This window comes from Amia ocellicauda, chromosome 4 (genome assembly GCF_036373705.1).
Source record: "Amia ocellicauda isolate fAmiCal2 chromosome 4, fAmiCal2.hap1, whole genome shotgun sequence".
NCBI classification, from domain to species: domain Eukaryota; kingdom Metazoa; phylum Chordata; class Actinopteri; order Amiiformes; family Amiidae; genus Amia; species Amia ocellicauda.
Window position 1 is genome coordinate 30424082 of NC_089853.1, and position 15637 is coordinate 30439718.

The window sequence follows — 15637 nt, forward strand, 5'->3', positions numbered from 1 at the left end:
AACTAGAATTCTCCCCCCCCCACATGCACTCATCCTCGTTCCTCCCTCCGTTAATGAAAGGTGATGTATGTGAATATGAGACGCATATCAACTTACCTCCATCTGAGGCAAAAGAAAAACAACATACATTACTGTAGTAAAATACTGTATAGCAATATTGGATTATTGATGGAGATTACATTTAAAATGGATGAATTTACAGCAAAACAAATATCACCACCCAGGCTTCCAAGAAAGCCTCCAAAAATAGTAGTCTCTGAACACATAATGAATGTGATTTTAATTGAAAACTGTTTCACATTATCCTAAAGTTCTGGATTTCAAAAACCATGGTCAAGCAGGCATTCATGGTTTCTTACATCCACCGAGAATTAGTTTCACAATAAAAGCGAAAATGTGAATGAAAAGAAGAAAGCTTTTGTTGTTAATGGAAACCATTCTCTGAATATGAGACGCTAGACAAAAGCAGACATTTCTTAGGCTCTAAAGATCCATTAGTACTTTCAGGGGGTCCGAATCCTACTGTAAGGGTTATTAGCCTCGGAAAGCCCCTCGGCAGCACAGCGATACTCTTGCCCTCACCTTTCATGGCCTCCGCAGCCTGAATGAGCTCGGTGACCGCCCCCGCCACACGCTTCGAGAACTGTGCCAGCTGCTGCTTCAGCTCAGGGGTGGGTTTCTGAAGAACCTGCCGTGACAGAAAATAAAAAATAAAATCAATACATTCAACACATTTTAAAACATCAAGCAAATGTTGCACAATCTACCATACAGATTATTTTAATATTTAATATTTAAGTTTAAAAAGTTCTGTACCATATAACTTTTACACTATGGAACATTTCTAGTGTTACTGTGAATAGATCTCAGCTCAAATTCAAAACTAAAGGTGTGGTACCAGCCTACCAGTAACACATGTTCCAGGAGGTCAATGTATCCCGAGGTACATTCTGTTCCAAAACGAAGGGCCCGGATTCGCACATCTTCACTGACCTCCTGGTGATGGGCAGCTTGCTGAAAGTAGACACATCAACAGAACCATTGATTTCCATTCAAATTTCGTTATATAACAAAGGGATGCATGTTTTGTATTTCTTAAGTTTTTTCCTTCAATAAAGTGCATCCATAGTGTGTGTGTGTATATATATATATCAATATCAAAGTTTAAATCAATGGAAACCACCATCAGATTGTGCAAGAGCTCATTTATTTTTTGTTCTTCTATTTTATTGTGAGCAAAACCACTGTACTGCATAGCCAAGTCAAACACTTCTGACAGGAATGAAGTACGGCAGCTGAGGCACAGAGCAGAATCTGTATTCACTACAGTGGAATTCAATCTGACAAGTGAGGCAGAATTTTGGGGATTTATAAGGAATTTGGTTTTGGCTCCTTACCAACTGTTTAAGGGAGGCTGCCATTTTTACATAGCTGGGACAGGTTAGACAGAGAAGAGTGTTATTTATTTAGTCGGGGAGATGTGAAAGCAAAAACAAAAGACCTTAAAGTTAATGACAAATTCGGAAAAAGAAACAACTATAAATACACAAAGGATGAGTAGAACAGCCTCAGTACAATGAATAACCACTGCCCTCGAGTTAGAGCTGTGTATTTGACACAAAGTGCAATTCAGCACTTTCGAAGAGCAAGTTAGTGTTATCTCTCAGCACTTGTGTCTTCATCCATATAAACAACATCACCTTGTTTTAGGTAATTTTTTTTGTATTTGTGATTAGGCCAATGCAAACTCTTAAGATGTCAGTTTGCATTTGCACAGATTGGGTGTCCTTTAGGCTACTGTCTGATGTCGCTCACAGCTGATGGAGCAATGGCAACTTGAACATGATTCCATTAGACTTGCAAGTTGAAAATCTTGTCAGGATGTGAAAGATTAAAAGCAAAATTACATACACATTATTGAAACGAGCAGGCAGCGATTACTGAAGTTCGTCCAATTACACTGAATTGCATTCGTCCTACTTTATGACATTTAGAAGTATGAATGTTTTGAGAATTCACACTGTTACCCTATTACTAGACTGGAATAAAAATCAAGAAATTTCTGCCTGATTCTATTTGTACAAACCCAGAAGTCACTGACTAATACTATGTTCAGCGTTTTATGTTATTCAGTGCATGTCCATGAAAACCTAAAATGAAGTGTATGTGCGTGCATGCGAGCAGTAGACTTCACAGATTGATTCCTACCTTACAGGACATCAGCATGTCTGAAATGGCTTTGCGGCTCAGGTTTGCGGTTGAGATAACGTCCTCTTGCCGTGCAGAGTTGCCTGCCGCCACTGCTTTGGCTGTTGCTGTAGTGATGCCCTTTGTCATGCGGATGAACTCTTCCGGTGTGGAAATTCTCTCTGGCACCTCCTTGGACTGGAACACCTGTGAAGAGAAAAGTGTCAGTTCAGTGAATCAGCTGTTTTGTTCATGAAAGACAGATCTTTGTATAGTATGAGGGACACTCACTTGCCATAAATGTAAGTGGTCAGCAGAAGCCTAAATTCGCTTACAGTTTAAAATAGAGAGATTTTAGCCATACTCGCCGGACTCAAAACTTTGGGAACTGTAAAAGCAATTAATTCCTTGTCCATTTGGATACTGTGATTGTGACGGATCTAAACTCTCCTGTGAAGGGACACTGATAAAGAACAGGAGGATGTTGTCAATAGGGGCAGGCGGATAAAGATTGGTGTGCGTCTCTGCCACACAAACCCTGAAGCTGCTGCAGCAGAGGCCAGTCAGCCAGTGTCAGGTACTTCACAGCATTTTAAAAGGGTAAATGAAGTTTGTATAGATCCCTGGTGGAGCACAAAATGTGGCAGCTGAACAAACAGAAAGCCGCTTTTTATCGTGCCAGGCCTTGATTAATCTGTGAAGGCGCCGCACACTCTCGGCATATTACCGTCAACTCTTGTTTGATGCACTCAATGGTGGCCTCCAGTGCTCTTGTTCCGCGAGTGGCTTCATCCTCCACAGCTTTCACCGTCTTCAAAAGAGACGTGACGTTCGTCACCATTACCTGCAATGAAAATTGGAAAAACAAGGCTGTCTTTGTCATCAGTCAGAATATAATCATGTGAGGCTGCAAGGTAATCAGGAGAAGTGGCTTCACAGGTCACACAGTCTGCCTGTCAACAGTGCTATGCAAAGCTGAGGATTCACAATAAACTCTCTATAATGGGGCACTAGGTGTGGACAATTTGCACTGTGGGTCTTTTTTCAGGAGGGAAGCCATTGTGAAACAAGTGAGAAATCTCTTGTTTACCATTACCATTTTAACCGTTGCAGAATAATTCTAAACTCAGCAGAAATGTAAAGCATTTTAAGATGCAAGCAATTTCGACTGTCAAATGTTTTGTCATCGGGGAGATTGGACACAAAGAAAGCCACTCGAAACATATCAAAGAAACCAAAGCATTCAAGGATCTCAACAGGGCTCACATCTGCCCGCACCACATGTGCGAAGAAAGGAAAACAATCCAAAAGTGTGGTTATGTGAATGGGGTAATGATTAAAATGAAACTGTTAAAGAAAAGTCTACTTCACTGCAGCTAAATTCGCATGCAGGGTATAACACGGGGAATTTGCTCCACTTACTCTAAAGGTACAGAGCTGAAAAATCATTTATTTGTAGTGAGATTAGAAACGTGCATGTGAAATGTATTTATTAATGTACTATAGGACAAAGGTTTTGGTATGCACACCCCATGCCATATTCTATCTGCTCACCACAACGCCTTTAATGTTCATATCTGAAATAGGAGGAATCCCGCATCCTGTGGCCATGTTTCTGGTGCCTTTGTATAACTAGAGGCAGATTATATTATTGCAAAGAACTATTTTTTTATTTTTATATACAGGAATCATAAATTTTAATTTACTTTAAGTTCTGATTAAGTGAACAACAAGTTTACAAAAATGGAAACAGATTCTGTAAATCCTCCAGCATGCACTCTGCTATGAACCATCAGCTACCGGACCTGAAAATTGAGCCTTCTGCTGTTTCTGTGCACTCTATGCACTCTATGTTTGAGAGGAAATCCTTATACATTGAATTCCAACTGACTATGGAACCGCATCAGTTAGGCTTAGGTTAGGTAAACCTTTTTAAAGTGATATTAATCTGCTGACATCCTTCATAAAACACTTTGACTCCTGGAGTGAGAGAAATACAAAGTCAAATAAAAAACAGGACAGTTATAGATTCTTGCCAACACCTCATTCCCATGTCTCTCACAGGAGGCAAATAGAGTGAAGCGCTATTTAAAATTGCAAAATGGGAAATCTGTGATGCGTTACAAGTCCACTTCTTCGCCGTACTTCTGAGCTGCTGGCTCCTACCGAGACATCAATATCAACCAGAAAACGTGGTTCCCAAACTCTCTGCAGGTTTTGATGAATGAAGCAACTCAAATATTGCCATCTGTGCACAGTATGCGGTACCTTGGCAGCACTCTTCAGCTGATACATGGATGGGTCGTCTGCAGGCTTGCCGGCAGCACACTTTGTGGCACCGATCAGTTCGGCCAGAGCTTTGGCTACATCTTTCACAGCGTTAATCAGCACGACCTGGAAAAGAGTCAAACCACTAACAATTCGAAAATCTAATGCAAAATTCATAAGCAAAGGAACAAGTATGTGCAGTGATGTCAGGGAAAAGACAAATGAACAAAAAACAAATAAAAACAAATCTTGTTTCATCTGTAAATACAAAATAATTACCCTGACCCCGTTATACCTGTGTTTCGGGGTCGTCAGAGCCAATACTAGCAGCCCCCAGCTTTACCACGTCGGTCAGCTGAGTGATTGTCTTGGCGGAAGACTGGGCTGCCTGGGCCAGTTTGTCCTGACTGGAAGCTGCGCCGGACACCAGCATCTTTGTGTCCTCCACCAACGCCTTGGCAGTCTTCAGTATATTCTCTCTGTTTGAACAAGGTACATGTTCAGGACAAACCTATCGTTCACTGCCCTGAAAGTACAACTAAATGTGTGCTCTGTCTTTAGATTTGTATCTGATCATTAACAGAAGTTCACATTTAGTTTGGGGTTGTCTCTGCTTTGTGTGATAGCATGCGCAGTGTATGTTGGGAGTTTCATTATCAAAAGGGAAAATGTGCATGACAAGCTTGTGTTCCCAGGGTGCTTTGGGCTTCCTTTGATGTTCTCACCTGTGGTCAGCAAACGACTCCTCATTCTCTGCATTGAGCGTGCCTGCTGAGGCGAACATGATGGTGGTGTCCAGGTCAGCGATGATCCCAGAGACGGCGCTGGCGGCCGTTATGCAGGCCTGTGTGCCTTTGTTCCCAGCCTGCAGCGCGGACAGAACCATGGACACCTGTAGAACAAAATGGAAGAGCATAAACCCTCCTGAAGACCCATGGATCCCCCACATTAAGAGCAAAGAAAGCAACTTTCCCCAAAGCCTTCTCTTATAGAGCCTTAGATGGAGTGCCTCTTCCATGAAGTTCCCATCCCAAGACACCATTACACATTACATGTTATATAAATATAAATATGGTGGTTTTAGGACACCATTCTATTTCGCAACATGTGGGCAATCATGTCTTGGGCTTCTTGCCATAATTAAAAGCTACCCTTTCTTTAAAGCTACCCTGGTCTTTAGAGATGGGTAAAATTAGATTATATTATTGTCATGGTGTTAGATTGGGGGATTAAGGTGTATTATGTAGACAATAAAAATGTGTTATGAATCTTTAGACCCTGCAAAGTTAAAATGTATGAATACCATAAGCACCAAGATGGTGAAAATCAACAGCTCATGGTACACAGAAAAATCAATTAGACATCACAATTAAATGGAACCCGAAGGCACAGAGATGAAGGGGGGGGGGGAATTAAGAGTGAATACTCAGAGAAAAACCCTGAATGCGGATGGCTGTTAAAGACTGTTATAAAAACATATTTTGTGAATTGGTGAAACAAAGCATTACAGATGGACTATAGAAAAGCACCATGTCACTCTGACAACCGTCTGCAGTCTCTCAGAAATGAATGAATTGCAATGAAAAATACATTAAAACGAGCTTCAAGGTTCAGTTCTCCTTACACATAAAGCCACAAATTATTCATATCTAGAACAAGCCGACAATGAAGGAAACCAGAAAGCAGAACTAAGCGAGGGAAATGCAAATCCTGCTAATTGAGAACTAGCAAAGTCATCAAAGCTGGCATGCCTCGGAGAGAACATTTGGGTTCAGATTGCGATACAGTGCAAGAAATATGTTGCTTCTACTATTAAAATATTTTCAGGGAGGCAAAAAAAAAAAAAAAAAACAATTTCTAACTGTCTTGCTTCCTGGATGTTGTCATAAATGTAGAAAAGGTTGATACACATTTAGGAAAATATTAAGAAAATATAAATATACAGGGAAGGTGGTAATAGTATCATTTTCTTAATTCCACTTAATTGCCTACTACCCAATTAAAGCACAAACAAACAAAAAGATACATGGAGCACTTTACTTCCAGTTTTCTAGTGGCATTTTGGCATCCTACTTTAAGAAAATGTTTCCTTCCTCAGAATTCAAACTTCCTTTCGGTATACATGTTTAACACAGACCTGAATATTTTCAGTTGAAAAGGTTAAGTCTCGGATTTCACCAGTGGTGTCAAGTGGGTCCAGCAGCTATTCCATATCCTCCTCCTCTCAGCACAAGAAATACTTTACTTAAATAAGAGGGGATATCGAGGAGGGTAAGACCATGAAATACAAATGTAAACATCAGGACAAAGACCTTTTCTCTCAGACCACATGGAAAATTACTATAAATTTGTCTTTTTTTTTTTTTGCCATGTTTAAAATTCATCAGCATCTTTATTTCCCAAGCTCACTCCATTTCCCTACATTTCAAAGCGATTGACCTCAGCTAGCCCTTCCATCTGGACCCACTTTCGTAAGAGACCCTGGCAAATGGATGAAAAGACATAGGAACTGCTACTGAGTGACCTTTACAAACCCAAATACTCTACAAAACACAGATTAAAGCACAAATCGTATATCTATACCAAACAGTTCTGAAACGATGCTCCTTTTCAATCTGAAACCCAAGTAAACGAGTGTGGTTCATGGATTTTATGATTTCGTTATTCTGTTTTTGGTTAGTAAGAACACGAGCACAAGCATGAGCACAACAGAACACAGTATTCATTTAGTGTCAGTAAACAATTCTCTCAATACTACCATTCACAGTCATTTTCATAGTCACATGATGGTTTGTTTCAAAATGTAAAAAGGCCAAGCTGGCTGATCGGATTCTAATGTCGACCACAATGACCCATAACAATCTCTCTGCACAGAAAAGGAAAGCATCAACATATGTGACCAGCTTGCTTGGGGTCTCGGCCATAATAATATTGCAAACAGGGATTGTTGGCCTACCTTTTCAGTTACAGCACGGGCACATTCAATGAGCTCTCTCTTGGTGAAGCTGTCTGTGGGGGTGATCTGCAGGGCCCCTGCTTTCTGAACCAGGAAGATACAGCCGTGCCCCAATTCTTGCACACGTGTCTTGATCTGGAATCCGATCTGAAACGACAACAACACACAAAAGTGAATTCTTAATCAAGTTTTTGCATCCCCTATTTTTTTGGGGTGTTTGGTACTTAAGAACTGATAAGTGTGCAGCCTCAATACATTGAGGTCAGATACTGGTGTGGGGAAACGAAATATCCACAATTTAAGCTACAATGGATGAAATATGCAGACATTCTTTCCAGGATAACTTATTTTGCTTTTTAAAAGACTAAGCAAACACAGGTGCATGGACCAACTGCCTTTATTGCAGATCTGGTACCACAATGTGCAGTATTTCAAGAAACAATCTCTTCATTCTGGATTTAAATTCATGGGTGGGTGCGAATTCATTGCCACTCTTATTTTCCGCTTCTGGGCTTGAAAGTATAGAGTCACCATGGTAACAAGGCATTAAAGCAGTCTTATGTAAAGTGAATTGACAACAGCTTGTGGATACTGGACTGCAAATTTTCACACAGTCGATCATGGAATCCATTCCATCATCACCAACTTAAAACAGCCACCGCCAGTGTTAGCTGAGTCACCAGGGAGCTGCACCAGGCTGTGAAATCATTGTTAAATTTAGAGCAAAGAACAGCAGTCTGAAATGGGACACTTGAAGAAGCTGCAATAATATAATCTCACTGCATAAATTCTAGCCAAGGTCATTCTTTCAACAGCTGGACTTGGAGCTTCCTGATAATTTAAATCACATCCCTCAAGAATGTAAAAGTCATGTCTGTGTTTGTGCTAAAGGAAGGAATGTTGACCAGACAGAGAACTGGATATCAAACATGAGAGGTCTCCATGAGAATGAGAGAAAAAGTTGAGCAGAAAAGCTGAACAAAGACCACTGCACTGCCTGAGGTGCACAGGTAAACAAAGAGGGACCCTCTGGAAGCGCAGTCTGCAGACTGGTGTCATGACCAGATATGCTGCCAAGATCCAGTGCCATTTTTGTGAATGACAACTGGCTCCTCACCTCTTCAGGTTCTGCAGTGGCTGCAGCCAGGCGGCCCTGGTGGGCCAAGTGTCCGTAGTCACAGGTCACCTGAGAAGCCAGGCCCCCCAGCTCCTCTGGACTGGTCACAGACTTCGTCATCTGGAAAAGAACAAGACTCTCACTGGAAAAACGGTTCTTCTATTTTCGAATTCCACATATTTTCCCCACAGGAGTTAAATCAGAATTTTTTCAAAATCCAAGGGTCATTAACATTATAACAATTGTCTTTCTTACCATCTCCTGCGCAGTAACTGCAATGGCCTTGGAATACTTCACCATTGTTGTTTGATAATCCACAAACGAACCTTCTGGTTCTGGAGGTGTTCCTTCATCTAACTAGGAAAAACAAATACCAATAAAGAACATGTTGTCCCTAGCTCTGCTATCTGCTGCCAAGGCAGGCAGAGGAGATGCAAAGTCACAGTTAAATAGCTGAGTGTCTGATAGTATTTATGTTGGCGTATTTCTGGTAGCTGAATTATATTTTGGATAGTTTACTATTTAAGTTCACTATAAGTTCTTAAAGGCATATATGCTGATTTTATACAGTAATTGCTGAAAAATTTAAAATACAAAATTCATTTTTTTTACAACATAAAATCAGAACATTAAATTAAAGTTGATTTACATTGAAGGACATATCTGTAAGTATTTCCAAACACAAAGTCGTGCACTATTTTGGATGCATACAAACTACTTTTTTGTCGCTAATGCAGGATTTCGAAGAATCAAGGGACACCGCTGTTCTATGATATGAAAGTACTCTATTTGATAAAATCATATTTTCAATATGTGGTATTAAGAAATGTTTCCTGTTCTAAATTTCAAGTAACATATTGGCTTGGGAGTCAGCCAGTTCACAATCTGTGAATACTAAGAAATACTGTGTGTGTGTGTATGTATATATATATATATATCACAACATTGGCTATATGATCCCAAAAGTATCTTAATTGACATTGCGTTTATGTTGAAGTTAAGAACCCAAAGCACTATGCTTTGCACACTTTAATTCATAATCTTGACCTGATGCAGAGGAATAAAGTCTGATATGTATGGCTCCAGACACGTTTTAACAAACAATTGAGAGTACTAGGACTCAGGAGTCATTTCTAATGGTTTTGCATCTGCCTGCTAAGCAACAAAACCTACCACTGCATATTAAAATGCAAGATTCAAGACTCTGAACAAAAAGATAAATTTTCCAACCTTGTAAAAATTATAATTTGATTGAACAGAAACAGTGACACCTGGTATATTTGGAAAAGATGCCAGATATACAGCATATGGAAATTAAGTCAACCTAAACAAAGAAAGTGATTTAGCCTCATGCACCATGAAATCCTAGTACAGAGAGTGATCTTTGAGAGCAATAAAAGAGCAAAAAGCTAATTTTCCTCTGATTTGCTCACGATCAAACAATCCACTAACCCTGCCACCTTTACTCACTCTGCCCATGGCCTCAGCTATGGAGTCCACCATTCCGCCAACCATTCCAACTTCACTGGCTGCTTCGTTCAGGGTGACCATGATGTCATCAACTGCCTCCTTCATCAACTGGGCAGCTTCAGCGATGGCATCGTGAGTGTGGGCCGCCTAGTCAACAACACAAAATACAGCCCCTGAACCACAAAGCGACCCAAGACATTGTTACCTTATTGGCTAATAAGAAAGAATGTCAGATTTCCACCTTGACTAGACCGATGCACATGAATCGAGTGTGAACAATTTATATGAAAAGCTGCACAGAAGTATAAAGACTAAGACAACAGATATTGAAAATACTGGAATTCCAATCCATTCCATTGGGCTGCAGGATTTTGGCTAACTTTTCCTATTTTGATTAACCATTAATTCATCCAGTTATAGAACAAGCAGATGGATTTGAAAGTCTGGAATTTGAACATCCCTGACCTAGAACATCCGTACCCATCAGGGAATCGTTCTGCTTTAGTGCCATTACCCTGTTGGCTCAGACACTCAGTGCAAGTGGTATTACTCTTTTATTGCATGCCCAAATGGCACAGTACCTTTGGGTTTCCCCCTCCTTCTTTTGCTGCATAAAGCATCTGCAGGGCGGACTCAGCCAGGGTTTTGGTCTGGTCCAGCACAGTCATCTGCTGCTGGTGATCCAGGAGCTTTGATGCAACACCCACAGATGCCAGAATGAGTGGCTCAAAATAGCTAGCCAGCTGAGTGACCTGGGAAACACAGTCACATGTACACTTCTCAAATCTGCAGTATACATCATCTACATTGAATACACACAATGAAAATTCACACAGTAACACAATGGGAAAACTGAGCTTATATGGCTTAGGCTTTTATATTATAATGTTTTTCTTGCATTCACACGGCTACAAAAACACTTTTGGATATTAGCAAACTGAATATTCATGGGTCTTTAAAAAGTTAATATATTCCATAAGTTTCCATTAGATCACAGAGCATGTGTAAGTTATACAAACAGCATGTCATTTGTTCTTGTGCGGTTGAACGGTACCTTGTGTCCTAGCTGGGCAGCTTCTCCTCTGGCTGCTGTAGATATGGGGTCAATGAGATGCCCAATCTCCTGCACTGCTGATGTCAGTTGATCTTGCAAAGCCTTATGGGAAGGTATATTGTTCAGACTTACGGTAAAGGCAATAGAGTATAGATATTGGGTATTGAAGTATTAATCATTTTTAGGTAGGGGCAGCAAATTACATGTATAATCAGTGTTCTTCATTTACACAAGAGACTGCAATATTCAAAATGTCATGGTTAAAAATAGACTAAGCAAATTCACCAAGTGTAAGTCATAAACAGAACAAACTACCAACAGGAATGGTAAAGTAACAGTAGACAGGGGGGTTGTGAAGGTGCACTTACCTCCAGGGAGATGTCATCCCTCGTCTGGAGGTTCTGGCTGACGGCCGCAAGGGAAGCCTGCTCGATGTCGCGGATGCACTTGTTTATGTTGTCGATTGAGTAGTCGCATTCTCTTTGCCCTGGAGCTTTGTCCCTGAGAGAAGATGTGAGATGATGACAGGACGATGCATGGTGTGTACTGGTGGTATTCAAACACTGTATAGACACTGACATTAATTCCAATCCATCACGTCTTTGTTGAAACTCCTTTCACCTCTTTTTTCATTGAAAATTAAAATATAGTTGAGCAAAAGTGGGAAACACATGAGAGTTGTCTGGGTGGAAAACAGGTTTGCAGATGGGCAGTCCGGTCCACGTTCTGCAGTTGCTTTAAAGGTTTTTGAAGTTTGGGAGAGGAGGGGTTCATCTGTAATAGCTCAATAAGACACTAGTAAAAGACAGCTTGTACAGAACGTGTCCGATATTACATCCATATATAAAAGACAACAGCGTGGAGCTGATCACCTGTGTCTTTTAAACATCTGGAAGCAAAGCATAAATCCATCTCAGATTGCCAGTGAGAACAATGTCCCTGGATTCGGGCCAGGTGGGATGTTTATCGATGTTGTGATGATACTCTGAGGCCCCATTCATACAGAGCCAATATGGCAAGTCAGAGTTTCTACTGAGGCAACATATTTTGTGGTATAGAACAGGCATAGAAAATGCAGACATTATACTAACCACTAAAGCTGCTGATAACATCACCACTTTTCAGCTTCAACATGACAAGGTTAGAGACACTCAAAGCGCAGGTATGCATACCAATACATTATTTCAATTAAGCATACTTAAAGCGGTGGGGTTCAGCATGTACAAAGAGAAGCGGATAATTCAATGACATCATTTAGTGGCTAGCTCCTCTGCTTTGAGAACAATAGACAGCCACCCACAGGACTGTTCCATTCCACTCACAAACAGTGTGGACACTGTCACTTCCTTACGATTCTCAGGTTGTTCCACAGAGTCCCACTTGTTCAACATAGAAGCCAACAAATACAGCCAAGTGATCAGTTATAGGGCTGGATTAAATCAAAACTTTGACCCACGCACTACAAAGCACACTACAGACCTGTACTTCATAGCATTTACATTTATGAGTAGAAAAAATAATCACCTTACAAAAAAGTATTACACCTTATGGCTTGCAGCAGCGTAATCAGTGTTAACACAATAGCTTCAGCACACTGACCTGATGGATGTGATGAGGCTCTTGATGGAGTCTGACACGGTGCGAGAGTGGCCTGCCAGTATAGACCAGGTTGGGGGGTCCTTTGGGTTGATGACCAGGGAGCGCGCAGTCATGATGAGGTTTCCCGAGCTGTCTAGCATGGCTCTGGCAGACTGCAGGATCGGCTCCTGGGCTGCAGACCCCTGTAGGCAGAGTGAAAAACAGGCTAGAATTCCTTTGCCTTGAATTGAAATGTTGAAAACACTGCAGATGATTCAAGTAGTAAGTAGTGGCCCATTGAATCGTTGCATTGTTTTATGCACTTCCATAATAAAAACAAAAACATGCAAAAAAAGCGATTAATGATTTTTTTTTAAACTGTGATAAAAAGTCCCTTCACCAGTAAAATACAAAAGGAAACTGAAAACTATGAGTCCTTGTTAATTGTAGTCACTGTAGACTTACCTTCTTCTATGGAGACCTGGATACAATATTGAGAATGTCATAATTTCTGAACACTTCCCTGCTGGATAAAAGTACCTCATTACTGATCTGTGCAGGAATACTCGCGAACTCCGGATTGGAAGCAAATGCTGTCAGGTTTTCCACAGCTTCGATCAGGGGAGCAGTGGCAACTCGACACTTGTCGCGGTTCTCTTCTGAGAAATCCCCATCCAGAGCCTAAAGAAACCAAAACCCATGACACACCACTTCTGTTTTCATTTGCCTCCCAGAAAAGAGAACAGACATGAAGATGTGAATTTAATATAAAATATAGTACAGTTGAAGTATATAACTGCTTTCCAAATAAGTAAATAAAATTACCTGTTGGAAACAGTATTTATACATTTTGGCCATCCATCCCAGTGCAAAATGCTCAGGGAGAGACTAATCTGGTTTCTTGATTTACAATTCAGACTGAGCAGATACCCAAAGCCCACCTTATTAACAAGAGATCTGAAGAATGACCGACTCAAGCAGTTTTCAGGTCAGCTATACAACTTTTAAATCAAACTAGATTAGACACGGATCTAAAGAAGGTTAGTTGGGATAGCGTGGGAAATGGTGCATCATGGATCCATATGAATATTTTAAAGACTGCTAAGCACCAACAAATCAAAACATGGATGTTGTAAGTGGTATAATGTCACTGGTGTGTTCATTTTATAAACACCATGGTTTGCAGACAAAATTATGAAACAATTCAGACTGTTCTGTACAGAAAAAAAAGCAGATTCCCTTGCACAAAAATAAAATCAGACTTTCATGAAGGACTAATTACCTTGATTGTTTTTACGAGGTTGGCAGTGCTGTTTGCAACCTCCTTAGCAGACTGTACAAAATGTCTTTTGGCTACAGGATTGGCGGTTTTTGATGAGGCAAGGCGACAAGCATTGCACAAAGCAGAAGTGTGCTTTGCTACAATTGTGGCTGCAGACAACACCTGCCAAGGTAATAAACACATTGAAATGCAATTAACCACATTGTCTCACAATACATTACTTGCACTCAGATAGAAATCTGAATTTGGTAGGTTATAGGTCAATTGATTTAGAGGACACCTACTATCCCCAAAGAATGAAAAAGGAGAAACAAATAGCTACAGCTATTTACATTTTTTTTTCTGACCATTATACATAAAACTAGCACTGCATCTCTTAAACATTCCAGTAAAGAATAAAACAACCTTTAGTTAATTCAACTCTTCATTCTTTTGCATGTTTGCTGTTCAGAGAAAGTATAGGACTGCAGTATATACAGATTGCTGTGGTTAACCAAACTACACCTTGCACTGTCTTTGGTATTAGATTCCCTGTGTTCAGCCATTTGCAGTAGGATTCTGCCAGATGCTGTAGTTTCTTGGACCAATCTAGTGTTTTGAAGCTACAAGGAACTTCTTGGTGAGGTGCAATGCAATGGTATCAGTGAGTCTAGTTCCCTTTGCATTAATGTGCAGCCACATGAATAAGTAACATACTGACCTGGGAGGGGCTGCTTGCAGGATCCACCAGATTCTGACAGGCCATCTGAATGGCTTGATTGGCACGCGCAAACTGGATAGGGTCCACTAGGCCTTGGTGACCTGCCTGACTGTTGGGATCAGACACACCAACCAGATATGAAGCCTGAAAGAAGCAAAGGAGACAGATTAAAATTTGTCCTGCAACATATTATTTTAACAATGCCATTGGTATCTTGGGCAGTATAAACCACTGTATAAACTACTGTATAAACAACCATATGCTCTTTCCCACACATTGGCAGAGCCTCGTCTGACACACAACTGATTTTGTGCGCAGTATAAGAAAGATAAATCAACACATCAGCTCATCAATACATGTGCCTGATCATTTCGCACATGGATTAAGTCAGATAGGTAATCATATAGGAATATATTAGAAAAGTTACACAAATTGTTTTATACAACTACATGACATGACAGGGACTGATTCAAATGATAAGAACAAAGGCAATGTCTAGTAACATAAGCCCATAAAGGCCACTACCCTTAGTACATGTTGGGCCCTATAGTCTAGTGATCTTGATTTAAATCCAGGCTTTGACCATTCACACAGTTGGATTTGAAAGTTCTGGGTTAGAATAGGCAGATTGTGGTAAAAGAGAAACCCCAGTTGCTGGTTAGGTGCCTTTGAGATTGCAGTGTTATCTGAATATCTGTCTGTTCTCATGACAGAGCATGAGTATATTATCTGCAGTTTGTGTTGGTAAACGGGTTGTAAAAGTGGGCAGAGTTAATTAAGAATAGCAACTTCCAAACTAGGGAGCAGTACACTAAAGTAAATTAAACGTACAAAAAATAAATGCAGATCTGGGATTGCATTTGAAGAGCTCATCCCTTCCAAAATGAGCCCAGCCTCACCTGTCCGGCTGCTTCTGTCAGCCCACAGAGAGCTTTGGAAGCAACACTGACGCAATCTCCAAAGGCTGGCAAGTCGCCAGTCTTACAGTTCTGAGAAATTCCTGCCATGGACTCTCCCAGGACCTG

General features: G+C 40.6%; 1 protein-coding gene across 2 annotated transcripts in view; it reads right to left on the reverse strand.

Moving 5' to 3' along the window:
* Positions 1–15637, reverse strand: part of LOC136748257 (talin-2) — a 130130-nt gene that overhangs the window by 10954 nt on the left and 103539 nt on the right. For both annotated transcript variants that reach the window (XM_066701857.1, XM_066701856.1), the window contains exons 34-52: positions 15512–15634; positions 14613–14756; positions 13913–14074; positions 13171–13311; positions 12652–12833; positions 11421–11553; positions 11053–11154; positions 10580–10750; positions 9999–10145; positions 8784–8885; positions 8529–8648; positions 7412–7558; positions 5181–5347; positions 4751–4934; positions 4456–4581; positions 2915–3031; positions 2209–2394; positions 907–1014; positions 583–688 (exon numbers count right to left, since the gene is read on the reverse strand). In XM_066701857.1, coding sequence (XP_066557954.1) covers positions 583–688; positions 907–1014; positions 2209–2394; positions 2915–3031; positions 4456–4581; positions 4751–4934; positions 5181–5347; positions 7412–7558; positions 8529–8648; positions 8784–8885; positions 9999–10145; positions 10580–10750; positions 11053–11154; positions 11421–11553; positions 12652–12833; positions 13171–13311; positions 13913–14074; positions 14613–14756; positions 15512–15634 — 2668 coding nt within the window. The remainder of the gene's footprint in view (positions 1–582; positions 689–906; positions 1015–2208; positions 2395–2914; positions 3032–4455; positions 4582–4750; positions 4935–5180; positions 5348–7411; positions 7559–8528; positions 8649–8783; positions 8886–9998; positions 10146–10579; positions 10751–11052; positions 11155–11420; positions 11554–12651; positions 12834–13170; positions 13312–13912; positions 14075–14612; positions 14757–15511; positions 15635–15637) is intronic.